The 13,211-nt window shown below is 57.7% G+C and overlaps 1 protein-coding gene across 1 annotated transcript; it reads right to left on the minus strand.

Moving 5' to 3' along the window:
* Positions 1-3,238: 3,238 nt before the first annotated feature.
* RBP3 (retinol binding protein 3) lies at positions 3,239-12,383 on the minus strand. The gene is made up of 4 exons (XM_069460771.1): positions 9,339-12,383; positions 7,184-7,374; positions 5,255-5,397; positions 3,239-3,582 (listed from the first exon to the last, which is right to left on the minus strand). Exons 1-4 carry the CDS (start codon positions 12,381-12,383, stop codon positions 3,239-3,241), a joined length of 3,723 nt encoding a protein of 1,240 aa, XP_069316872.1.
* Positions 12,384-13,211: the final 828 nt, after the last annotated feature.

The following is a 13,211-nucleotide window of genomic DNA, read 5'->3' on the forward strand; positions in this document are numbered from 1 at the left end:
AATTGTCTTCCATGAAACCCATCCCTGGTGCCAAAAATGTTGGGGATCGCTGGTGCAAGATGGTGAGCTGGGGGCAGGAACGGGCCAGGGGCAGGCAGGGTGGGGCAGGGTGCAGGCGATGAGCTCAGACCAGAGCACAAAGAGTTTAAGGGGCCTGGGCTCGTCTGAGCAGAGGCTACTAGGCAGCTGTCGGCCCTCTGTGTCTGCCACCAGAAGAGAGATCTGGTGGGATTTTGTTTTCCTTTTCCTTTTTCTCCAGTCTTCTGTCTGCAAGCAGGTAAGGTGTGAGAAGCCTTGTGTTCAGGAAGGCCAGCCCTTTTTACTTTGCTGCACATAGGACTTAAGTTCTCTGTACCTCAGTCCCTCTCTTCAGACCAGGCCCAGGGCCTATTCAGAATGTGGTGGAAACAGGATCTTTGCAGCCAGACAGATGAAGGCTCACAGCCATTTACCCCTTACCCAGCTGCACCAGACTGTGTGTGCGTTATAGGAAGCAAAGTCTTCGGCTGACGGAAGAAGACAGGGATTTCTTGAAGGCACCCGGATGGCACCTGGATGGCACCCAGCCTTGGACAGGCAGGCTGGGGGATCTGGCTGGACAGTGGGCAGGGACAATGGGCTACTCATCCAGGACCACAGCTGAAGTCACACTCAGGAGTCGCTTCTCAAGGCTGCTGCTGTCTCTGCTAAGCATGGGGCTTGGCCGTGCTGCCTCTGCACACTGGGCATCTGACAGATGGCTGCTGTGCAGGGTCCCTGGTCACTTCCTCCAGATGAAGCACCTTGCACAAGAGCTTCTCATTGACCAAGGCAGGACCAAATCCCCGCCAGGGGAGCTGGGAAAGTAGGCTTCACAGTGGGGAAATGATGACAGCTAGCACTGCCTGGGCACTGATTAACTCATTTAATCTTCACAGCCCCAAGTATGCCATTAATATTATCTCTCCCATTGAACAGATGGGAAAACTGAGGCCCAGAGAGGTGGAGTAAATTGCCCAGGCTGGGCTGGTCTTCCCACCCAGGCAGGCTAACATCTCACTGTTTCCCACAGATTTATATGGGGAGTGATTCTCTGAACAACCAAAGGCAGTACAAATGTTAGTGACCTAAAGGAGGACAAATGTCCCCTGTGCTGGATGTGGGACCTGGGTTGGGTTACTGAGCTTGTCTGAGTCTCAGCTGGCTCCTGCCTTAGGGTGACAGAGGCTGTCTGTGCAGCAGGAAGTTCAGGAGCGAGAACTGTGTACGGCACCCAGCACGAGAGCTGCTCCAGCCGCTTCCCTATTTAAGGCGCATGGGATCTTCGCCGCCTGCTGGTCCCACAGCCCAGCCTGGGCAATTTACTCCACCTCTCTGGCCTCACACCGTAAACAAGACCAGCTGTCAATAAAGGCCAGTGGTGCCGATCAGGGAAATCCAAATGATGAGAAAGGAAAACCCATGCGAAAAATAGATCTAACAATCACTAGTGATCACTCAGTTATGGTTCATGGCTCAATTATATAATTCATTTTATCTAATTTATTTTATATTTTGGATAATGACTGCTGCATTTGAAAATGATACATGCCTGTTATGAGGACTTAAGAAAAAGGGCAAAGCATAAAGAAGAAAAATAGAAATATCATCCCAAATTTTACCACCTAGAAGGAAGGAGCCATTGTTAAAATGTAGGTGATTATCAGATAGTCATATATGTCTGAAAAAGAGGGGGAAGGAGGAGAGAGAGAGAGGAATGCAAGCATTATAGGGTTAAAAAAGATGAGCTTACATTATATATACTACTACTAAAATTCAATTGTTACACTTAATCTTGTCTGAATGTAGCAGAAGAAAAAGGAACTGGAGTGAAACGTTGCCTTCAGCCCGGCAGGGTTTAGACAAGGCTGGTTCAAGGGTTGTCCTCACAGAAATCCTCCGAGTACTGGTGGGTGGCTCTGCGGTTTGCCCAGATTGCATAGCTCTCTGGGGTCTGGGGAGGGGACTGGGAGAAGTCTCCTTTGGGAGGCTCTGCTGATCTAGCCCAAACCAGAGCCTGGGCAGCTGCAGCCTGAGCTCCCCAGATGCCGAGGCTGGACAATGCCAGCGCTTTGTCCTCAGCAAGCGGGCCGGAGCCCTGGCACCCCAAGCACTGGCCGCGGCGGGGGCTTTCCTCCCCGCTCCCGGCCTCACCCCCACCAGGACTTTGGACAGGCCCTTAGAGCTTTCTCCCTTTCGAGTCCCTGGTCCCGCCAGCAGAGCAGGGCTGTGTGGCTGCCAGGGCACCAGCAGGGGCCCCGTTCCACAGGTCAGCCCTGGGCTCCCTGGGCTCCCTGGGCTCCCTGGGCTCCCTGGGCTCCCTGAGTTCAAGTGTCTGAGAGCCGCCTACAGGGGCAGGGCAGACTTGCTGCCTGCGCCTCCTGACATTCACGTGCGGTCACTGAGCTTGCACCACCTGAGCACGGGGCCCTGCTGGGTGTCAGGCAGTAGGGAGACTAGGGTGAGCAGGGCAGTTCCTGTCCCTGAGGGCTGCACAGCATGGCAGTAGAGAGATGGTCACAGGGCAGTGTTGGAGAGGTGCTCTCACAGGACAGTGGGCTGGCGCAGTGGGACCCCTGCTCTGCCCGGCAGCCAGGAGCCGCAGGTGGCCACTGAGCCCTGGAAATGTGGAGATGTGTTGTAAGTGTAAACTACATTTCAGATTTCAAAGACTTTGTACAAATACATCTCATCCGTAATAACTGTTATTCTGAATACACCTTGATAGTACCATGGATAGGAATAGGTTAAATAAGTTATGCTATTAGAATATACTATTGAAATTCATTTCACATGTTTCTTTATGCTATTTAAAAATGTGGCTTCTAGAAAATTTTAAGAGACACGTGTGCCTTGCACCTGTGGCTCACATGAGTCTATCCACTGGGCGGAGCTGTGCGAGGTGACAGCGGGAGGCGCAGGGGGCTAGTGGTTAGCGAGCATGGACGGGGACAGGTCTGCACCTCACTATGGGGTTGCCTTTGAAGGGGGTGAGCTCCCTGCCTCTGGGCGTCCAAACAGAAAGCATCTGTGCAGTGGTATGGAGCCTGGATCCCTGAGCTGCAAGGGCGCCTCCAACTCCAAGCCCAACCAGAGCTTGGCAGGGCCCCCCGCCACCCCATGAGCCTCAGGCAGGACCACCTGCAGAAACACTGCCGGTGGATGGCCCAGAGGTCCTCCCCGCCCCAGGGCTCTGCCCGTGGGGGCCCTCCCGGTGGCCCTACAGGCCTGTGCTCCGCCTCAACCTCAGCAGGTTGTGCTGGAGCATCTCTTTGGCTCTGGTGAGAGCTACTTCTGCAGGGACAGCCACGTGGGGTGTCACCCCCACCCCTTCCCAGGAGCTTCCATCTGCAGCCCCCACAGAGCGGGCTGTGGGGATAGTGAGGTAAAGGTGGGTGTCGTCCACATGGTAGGTCTGTGGCGGCTGGCAGCCACCGCTGGTCACCTCCCCAATGACCAGGGCCCGGCCCAGCCTCTTCATGATGTAGGTAAACTCCTCCGCAGCACCGGCCGTCACACTGCTGGTCAGAAGGACCATGCTCTTCTCGGAGCCGTAGCGTTCACCTGGAAGACAGAAGGCCCTTCAGGACGGAGTCAAGTCAGGACCCCCCGCACCTGCCTGCTCCACGCGGTCTGGACCGGCAATGCGGAGGGCCCGGGGTTTAGTTCTACATCCCTGTGTCCGCATGCAAGCCACTCGACTTCTCTGAGCCTCAATGTCTGCATCTGTATATTGGGGACAAGAAAGTTTGCCCTATGACGAGCATTTTGAAGGGCTTGAGAACTCCCCCATGCATTTGTATGCTATTAAAATATACTATTGAAATCCATTTCACCTGTTTCTTTATGCTTTTTAAAATGTGGCTCCTAGAAAATTCAGTGAGGTGTGTGCCTTGCCTCTGTGGCTCACATGATTCTTTAAATCTAAAAACTTAATTCTTTTATTGCCAAGCGAAAGGCCCGATTTTCTTGGGGAAGGAGCGTGCTCTTTCTTCATGCGTGGTAAGAACGCCTGATCTGACACAATTTTCTTTTCACTCTGGACCCTCAGAACAGCCAAATTTGTGACTTAACAAGGACAAGCCATCAGGACAGCACTGTCCAATAGGAATGTAATGGGAGCCGGAATGCCAGACACAGATGGCATTTTACGTTTTCTAGTAGCCACATTAAACAAGCAGAAGCAGATAAAATTGATTTTAATAATGTTTTATTTAACCCAAATATCCAAGATATGTTCTTTTCAAAATGTAATCAAATAAAATTATTGAGGTATTTTCTTTTCCTTTTTTCCCATCATAAGTCTTCAAAATCGAGTGTGCACTTGGACAGCACATCTCTTTCTGGACAAGTCACATTCCAGGTGCTCCGTGGCCACCGGTGGCTTGGGACCCCCATGTGGGACCTTACAGCTCTGAGTCTATTTTTACCTCCTGGTCTTTGATGTCCACTTGAATTTAGAATTCACCTGGTTCTGATTTTTATTTACATTTTGAAATATTATTGAATGTATGTCCTAGAGGCTACAGTGAGTGCCTGCGTGCTGAGGGAGCATAGAAATGACAATGGTGGGTGTTTCCGGTCAGAGGCACACCCCGTTGGTCCCTCCAGCCCTCTCCTGTTGGGTGGGAGCACAGCTGCCCTGGATTCACGCGCTGGCAGGGGAGCGAGCGTGTGGCCATTCCCCCGGGAAGGGGCTTCGAGAGTCGTGGGTCTGTGGAGCGTGGAGCCTGCCTCTGCGCCTCTGGCCGCTGCTCTGTGCCCGGCGCGGGGCGCTGAAGCCCCATCAGCATCACGAGCTTTCTTCAGGAGCGTGTGTGGAACTGCTGCTGAGAGTTCAGGGAAGATGAACACGGGACATGCCCGCTGGGTTTGGTGATGGGCAGGAGGTCCTTCTAATCCTGCATTTGTCCTGTAGGCTGGTGGTTGTGGTGGTGGGATCGAGGGCATTTTGGTATTAGGCAAACTAACATTCACTCTTTGGCTCTTTCACTTATTAGCTGAGTGGTCCCAGCCAAGATATTTGACCTAGCTGCCCCCCCCACTTTTGCCCCTAGAAAATGGGCATGGTGGCATCTGCTTTGCCAGGATTCTAGGTCATATGCACCAGGTGCGAGGATGAGGACGGGGGCTTTATATTCCAGTCACTGTGACTTTTACCTAAACCCAACCTGTCTTTCCCTGACTTCCGAGAAGCTTCTAGAATGAGAACAGGAAGGGGCAGCCTCCCACGTACCTGCAACCTGGGTGTGCGTCCAGAGTTCGCTGACAGAGTCATTGGGCCGGCTGTAGATCTTGTCCAGCAGAACCGGAGGGCCTTCGTCAAAGAAGTAGGAGCACAAGGCAGGGATGGAGGATGTGGGGCCACCGATGTTGAACCTGAGGACAGGAAGTGGAGCCTGGTGAGGGGCTGAGCTCACAGTCGGGCCCTCCATGCCCCTCTGGGAGGCCAGGGTCTTTGCCCTGGGGAGGGTTCTATTAGTAATTCTAGGCAGCTTCAGTCTAGCACCTCTTCCTCCTCCTTCGGAATTCCATGGGTGGCATTTTCCAGAGCATTTCCCAGGGTACTAGTCTCTTGAGAACAAGACACTTTGTGGCCAAATACGTTTAGCAAATACTGAATACCATACCCTCCCCCTCTGATCACATGTAAATATATGAAAGGCCCTGACAAGTCCTGTAGTTAGGAACTGTCTGTAAATTTCACTCAATTATTGACCATAAACTACTCCTTTGTACCCATTCTGCCTACGTGTAGAGCACATTTTGGGAAACTCTGTTCCCCTAGCTGCATTCTGTGAGAATATTAACCAGACCTCTTAATCAGGTGTTCAGGCATCCTAACGGGGCACTTAGTGTGGTGAGTACTCAGAGCTGTGGGACCACAGTGAGAGTGAGGGAGCCTGAGTCCATCCCAGGCCATTGGATTTGGCCCAGTGTGTGACCTTGCTGGGCCCCCATCTCGCCATCTGGGGCTGGGGCCATGTTAGGAGCCTCCTCCCTTTGATGGTCTAGGAGGGCCTGGCTGGGTTCAGGACCCTTGACCTCAGCATCCGAACCTCCAAATAAACCTCGGGGACAGAAGGATCATTTAGCAGGGTGCACTTGGAGCCTGGGGCCGTCTCCTTTCTAAATGTGGATGGCATGGGTCAGCAGAAAGGACTTGGCGTGAGGCTCTGTTCTTGGATGTTCTATAGCACATCAGAAGAATAAAATGCTACAGGGGCCTCAGACTCAGGCTGTGAGCACACAGCACTGGGGCCGTGGCCAGTGTTTTATCTTCCAGGGAGGAGAACCAGCCTCTGTGGGATCTAGAGCCACCTACCGATGACTGAGAACCCTGTGAGTGTCGCCAGCCAGCAAACTGGGGCTGGACTCCGTGCTTCTGCTCTGCCAGTCCCTGCTGGTGGGAAGTGTCCCATCCGAGGGGGGAGGCTGCCCCTTCTGTGCCCACGGAGGGTGCCAGGACACGTCTACTGATGGACCTGGGAGTCACGGGAGGCCTGGGCTGGCCACTGCCCGTCCGTGACGGGAACTCACCACTATGAGGCACGCTCTTACAGACGCACAGGTGGGGCAGCTGGCTAGCTGAAGACACCCTTCCAACAATCATTTTGTGATGCAATGGTAAGTGGTTAATTTCCAGTTCTCCCAGGACTCTGCCTGTACTATGCTCATGAGCAGGGCTATTGTGGGTTGATTTTGTATGATGTGAGGCATGACCACAAGGGGAGGGCCTGCTGTCCTAAGCACGACTGATCACCAGAATTGCCTGGGATGTCTGAATTGCAGATGATCAGGCTGTCACCTGGAGCTTCTGACTCAGTAAGGCTGGGGTGGGGTCCAGGAATCAGTGTTCTTAGTGTCCCCTTTCTCCATCCCCACCCCAGTTGAAGACTATGACCAGGCAGGTCTGGGGTAATTCTCAACCTGGAATGTACATTGGAATCATTGGAAGAGCTCAAAAACGCTACAGTTCTGTGGTCCCATGGGCCAATTAAATCAGAACCCCTGGGCTAGCTGGCTTCCAGCCGAGGGCCTGGTCCCTCTCAGGTTCTCTGCTGGTCACAGGGTCCTTTTCTTCCCTGCTGTGTCCCACAGCCTTGGCTGTCTCCTGGCTAGTGCTGCGGCCTGGCCAGGAAACACTGACCCCTGGCGCACTGACCTCATGTCGATAATCATGGCATCTGTGTGCACGATCTTCTTCCAAATGTGCTCCACCAGCAGCTCGGAGACCTGGGTGAGCAGCTCACAGTCCCCAAACATGTCGAACCTCAAGTAGCCGATGTTGTCCTCAAGCACGTTAGTGTGGAAGGAAAACTTGATCAGGTCTTCAAAGGCTTCAGGGGAAGGGATCTATAAGAGTTAGACGTCCTGCTCAGTGTCAGGAGAGCAGCCAGTTTCGGAGCCCAGGAAAGTGGGCGCCACGGGGGTCCCTTACATCGTGGGAAATATCAGGGGCATGGCTTGGGAACTAACATTTCTGGAGGAGTCCTTAGGTGCCAGGGGCTTTCCCAGTGGCACGTCTGGGAGGTCACATGGGTGGTGGGCCGGGGACATGAACCCATGTACGATCAGTTGGCGGCCTCCTTGCAGAGGATGTACCTGTCTGCCAAGCCCACGTCCTGGTGTCCGGAGCTGAGAGGCCCAGGCATGGTCTCCTCTCTGAGTCCTCTGACCTCACCAGACACTTCCCAACGTCCCTGAGCTCGTCTTCCTCTCTTCCACTCGGGTGGGGAGGGAAGAGGTCAGATGCCTTTACCAGGAGCCTGGCCCGGTGCTAAGCACTTTGTGGCCCTTGTCATCACCCTCACAGCCACCCTGCACAAGGGACACCATCATTCCCATCTTTTCCATGAAGAAACTGAAGCACAGAGAGTAAGTTACTTGTCTGAGGTCACACAGCAGTAAGTGGTGGAGCTAGAATCTGGATCTGAGTCTGAATCTTACTCCCAACCGTGACCTTGGCTATGCGGGAAAGTAAGGAGCCAGCACCGGCCACCCCGACATCGCTGCACTTCCTTTTCCCTCTCCACGGCGGCTGGAAGGCAGCACTCAGCAGGCTGGGCTGAGGGCAAGGGGCCAGCATCGACGGGGACACCAGCTCCAGGCCCTGCTCTTCTCTCGGTCCCAGCACTTTGGCCACAGCCCACTCCCCTTTGTGCCCCTCCAGGCCTCAGTTTCCCTTTGTGTAAAATGGGGGTGACAGTTCTGTGGCAGAGGCTTTTGGTGCCCTCAGCCCCTCTGATTTCAGCTGTGCCTGTCCCCGCCCAGCACTCCGGTGTTTCCCCCCCCTCTGTTCAGGCCTTCTCCAAGCTGGACGCCCTGCCCTGCCTGGGGTGCCCCTGAGGGGCAGCAGCTGCTGGGTCCGGCCCACCCTGCAGAGAGGCTGCCCCGGGAGGCCCCCTCACTTGCCAGAGTGCCGCCTGCAGCAGAACAGCCTCAGGGATGCCCCCGCCCACCATCTGGCCCTCCCTGCCCCTCACCCCTGCTTCGGCCCTTGTCTCAGCCCCTCCTTGCCAGGGAGCCCGAGACAAAGGCTTCCCTGCCCACTCGTGACTGCAGCGGAACCACAGGCGAGAGCACTGTGTGGAGAGGCACGGGAAGTGCTGCTTCGGCAGAGCTCGCAGCCAGCGGCGGGGCCCTGGGCAAAGCCCACCGTGGCCTCAGGAGAACTTCCCCGCACCCACCAGCGCCACCCTCGGCCTGACTCCACATGTTCAGTGCCCCCCAGAGCTGCCGTGCTGGCTTCCAGATATTCTGTCCACAGTGGCCTTGCCCTGAACTCCCCACCCAGCTGGCCCTTGGACAAGACTGCACTCCCACCGGGCGCAGCCCCCTGGGGTGCCGCACGTTGCATTGTGGGAAGCAGACGGCACCAGACCAAGGAAGGGCTCTGGCTGTGCCCGGCACCCCGACCGCTCTCGAGCCGGGGTCCAGGCTCCGGGCTTCACTCTGAGGCGGCGGTGAGGCGGGTCTCAGGCTGCACACTCCCAGAGGAGGAAGTCACAGCGTGGAGGCCCCAGGTGACTTCCTGGCCTCTTTCCCCAGCAGGACAATGAGAACCCCTGCCAACACTTGCATTCCTCCCAACCAAGACTGAAACACCTTCTATCCCAGGGGTTTTCAAACTGGGTTCCTGCGAAGACCAATGATCTACAAGGGTGTTTAGGGGCCCCTGGGCATGGAGGGTGGATGGGAGAACTGGGTGAGAAAGAGGAGGAGACTCGAAACTGGAAGCCACTGTCCAGTCCCTGCACATAGTCCTGCACGTGTGGACTCCTGGGACTGGACCGGGCTAAGTCTCCCTTGAATCTCACCTGCATGGGCACAATTCCAGGAATTCGGTCCTTGGAATCTTCGGGGATATGGGCTGTCTTCAGGTGTGGGTCCCCGGACAGCATCTGCAGGTCAGCCCCCAGCATCTCGGCCAGGGCCGCTTCTGAGGTCACCCTGGAGTAGTGGCTCTGCAGACCGCTCAGCTCTGCAGCCATCTTGGCCCCCAGCTCGGGGGAGGCGTAGTTATCAGCTACCAGCTTCCCGGCCGTCTGCAGCACTGTGGGCACCTTGGCACGCAGGGCCACTATGTCCTGGGCTGTGGAAAGGGCCTCGCCCATGGGCACGGTGATGTCGGGCTCCACACCGGCCAAGTCCCAGGCCTGGCCTGTGGTGGCACTCAGGGCCATCTGGGTGGGCATGGAGGCATATAGGGGGCTGCTGCCCACCTGGTAGATGCCCACAGAGAGAGCCCCTCCCGCCGTGGGCTCCCCGATGACCGTGGCCCGCTGCAGGTCCTGCATGGTGTGAGCAAAAGCTTCGGCCGCGGAGCCGCTGGTGTGGCTCATCAGGATGTAGAGGTCCTTGTGGGAGCCGTAGCGCTGGCCAGCAACCTGGGGCAGCGTCCACACATCCGTGACGCTTGAGGAGGCCCGGTCAAAGACGGAGTAGAGGTGCTGGAGGGGCGCCGCCTCAAAGAAGTAGGAGCAGAGCAGCGGCACGGCCGTGGTATAGCTGCCGGGGTTGTAGCGCAGGTCAATAACCAGCGCCGCCGTGTCCACCAGCTTCTGCCACACCAGCCGCACCAGCTGCGGCCCAACGGCCTTCACCGTCTCCAGCTCGGCCATGGCATCAAAGCGGAGGTAGCCCAGATGGCCGGGCAGCACCTCTGTCTTGAACAGGGCCTCAATGAGGTAGGAGAGCTCCTCCGGAGAGGGGACGGCAGGCGGTGGCGGGGGCGCCTCCTCCACCACCAGCTCGCCAGGGCTGTGGAACACCAGCAGGCGGTGGTCCCCAGACACCTCCTGCAGGTCGGCTGTGAGCTGGGAGGCCAGCGACTCCAAGTCCACTGCCGTGCGGTAGGCCCCCTGGGCCAGCTTGGCTCGCAGCAGGGCGCCCATCTGCCCGGCGACCTCCAGTCGAGCGTAGTGGGCCTCCAGCAGGTGCCCCGTGCCCTCCACCAAGGCCCCCAGGCTCCGGTGGAACTCCAGCACCTCCTGGGCTCTGTCCAGGGCCTCCTCGGCCAGCACGATGGCATCGGGCACCACGCCGCCGCCCAGCCAGGCCTCGCCGTGGTTGTCAAAGAAGGTGAGCACAGGCACGGTGAGCGCCAGGCGGCCCCCGGGCGAGTCCAGCAGCGGCACCGTGCGGGCGTGCAGCAGGTTGCCCGCCGTGATCTCGCCCACCAGCGTGGCCCAGCCCAGCGACTGCATGAGGAAAGCGAACTCCTCGGCGGCCGTGGCGGTGCGGTGGCTGGTGAGCAGGTACACGCCGCGGTGGGTGCTGTAGCGCGGGCCCAGCAGCTCGGTGTGGCTGAAGTGCTCCTGCGTGACGTTGGTGCGGCGGTCGTAGGTGGTGAAGAGGCGCACGGGGCCGGCCTCGGGGCCCTGGAAGTAGGAGAGCAGCATGGGCAGGGCCGAGGACGGCCCCCCGGGGTTGTGGCGCAGGTCCATGATGAGGTGCTCCGTGTCCTGCAGGGGCTCCCACACCTGGCGCAGGATGTACGGGCCCAGCGCACCCAGCACAGAGGCATCGGCAAAACCGTCGAAGCGCAGGTAGCCCACATTGCCCGGCAGCACTGACACCTGGAACACGGAGTCCACCAGGGCTTGCCGGGCAGCCTCGTCCTCGGGCACCTCTGGGACTTCCCCTGGGAGTTCTTCGGCTTCAGCCTCGGGCCCAGGAGGGGTTTCCCTGGGCCCAATGGCCCGCACCAGGAGCCTGGGGTCCTCGGACACAGCCTGCAGGCCGGCATTGAGCTTGGTGACCAGGTCCTCCTCCGAGACCACTGTGGAGAAGTCCATGCTGGCCAGGTGGTTCTGCAGCGTGGGCACGCGGTCCACCAGCGTGTAGTAGTCCTGCAGCGCCTCCTGCAGACAGCGGATGACCCCCGGCAGGGCGCGGCGCAGAGTGAGGATGGACAGGGCTTTCTCCAGGGCCTGCTCGGCTGGCGTCCCCACACAGGGCAGCACCCCGCTGCCCTCCCACGTCTGGCTGCCCCCACCCAGGGGCCCCAGGGACCTGGACACGGGCACGGTGAGGAAGAAGTTGGATTGGCCTATCCTCAGCTTCTGCAGGTTCAGGGCACCCCCCACTGTTCGTTCGCCCACCACGATAGCCCTGCGCATCTGCTTGAGGATGTAGGCGATGTCCTCAGCCACGCCCCCGGTGTGGCCACTGGTGAGGACCACCACGTCCTTGTCGGCACCGTACCTCTCTCCTGGGATCTGGGGCAAGGTCCAGATCTCCGTGGTCGTGTTGGAGGGGCGGTCGTAGATGGTGTCCACGTGCAGGACCGTGTTCCCTGGGTGCAGGTAGGAGATGACGTAGGGAATGCCCGACACCTGGCCCCCCGTGCAGTGCCGCAGATCCAGCACCAAGGCAGAGGTGCCCATGAGCTTTCCCCAGACGTGGGCCACCAGGAACTGCCCCAGCTTGCTCAGCACCTCCTCGCCTGGGATGTCATCCACCCGCAGGTAGCCCACGTTGCCCTCCAGAACTTCGTAGCGGAGGCCCCTCTGCAGCCAGGCCAGCAGTTCCTCTTGTGTGAGGTTGGTGAGTGCCGGGGCCTGCCGGGGAGGCTCGAGGGTGCTGGGCTCATAGGAGATGACCAGGCGAGGGTCGTTCAGGGAGCCCTGCACTCCAGCCGTCAGCACCTGGGCCAGCGTCTGAGGGTCTGAGATGCCCAGAATCTCACGGCTCTTGATGGCCTGCTCGATGGCTTCCTGCATCCCCACCAGGTTCTCGGGGAAGCAGTAGTTATCCAAGAGCACCTTGGCCATGTCCAGCACCAGGCTGGGCTGGAACAGGTGTGTGGGGCCAGCCAGGCCACAGAGCACTGTGGTTAGGAGCAGGACCCATTCTCTCATCGTGGGGTCCAGGGGAGGCTGGGCTCCTGCACAGAAGCTCCCTCGACGTGGGCAGGCCGTGCCCTGCTCTGTGCAGCCTTCCGCCTCGCCCTTCTCGGCTGGCAGACAGAAGGACTGGGGTTAAACTCCGGAGCTGGGGCAAGACTTCCAGCTCCACTAAGCCTTTAATCCTGTCTAATTCAAGCACATCAGCCCAGGGACTGGGGAGACGTGGCCGGGGTGGTTTGACCCAGAAGGTATGTTGTGTGTCACTTGCTGTGCCAGCTTTGCATGTCACAACATGGATAACGGCCACTTATTCTGAGTTTCTGCCACGTGCCAGGCACTGTGCTTCCTGCTTTACAAGCTGACAGTTTTCACCAGAGCCTTGCAAAGCAGAGCTATTAACCTGCAAGTAAACAACATGTCCCCCCTGCCCTGGGTGATCAATGACTCTGGAATTAGGTAGACCTCTTGGAGACCTATGTCTGCCACTATTCTGTGGCCTTAGGGAAGGATCTTACTTATTGTGTTGATTAAACGAGAAAATATGTGCTAATCATGTCCCAGTGGCCAGCAAGTAGAAAGCACTCTGTTGCTGGTGAGTTCTTTGCATTCAATACCGTCTCTGTTTTACAGCTAAAGAAGCAGGCCAGAGAGTCCAGCAACTGGTTGAAGCCCATCATTTTAGGGAGGGGCAGGTGGGAGGTGGTGAGGAGGGGCCCGTGGGCCACAGTCAGCTCAGACAGTGCAAAGGTTGGGTCTGTGGCTGCCATCAGCCTTGGGGCTTGAGGTTACTTCCTATGCCCTCTTAATGCCTCCAGGGGACAGGGCGGTCCCCACACAGCC

This window comes from Eulemur rufifrons, chromosome 28 (assembly GCF_041146395.1).
Source record: "Eulemur rufifrons isolate Redbay chromosome 28, OSU_ERuf_1, whole genome shotgun sequence".
Classification (NCBI taxonomy): domain Eukaryota; kingdom Metazoa; phylum Chordata; class Mammalia; order Primates; family Lemuridae; genus Eulemur; species Eulemur rufifrons.

Coding starts and splice junctions, on each gene's coding strand:
- RBP3 (XM_069460771.1), bottom strand. CDS start 12,383: ATGAGAGAATGGGTCCTGCTCCTAACCACAGTGCTCTGTGGCCTGGCT. Junction 7,375..9,338: donor CTGGAATTGTGCCCATGCAG/GTGAGATTCAAG, acceptor TAACTCTTATAG/ATCCCTTCCCCTGAAGCCTT. Junction 3,583..5,254: donor GACGCACACCCAGGTTGCAG/GTACGTGGGAGG, acceptor TCTGTCTTCCAG/GTGAACGCTACGGCTCCGAG.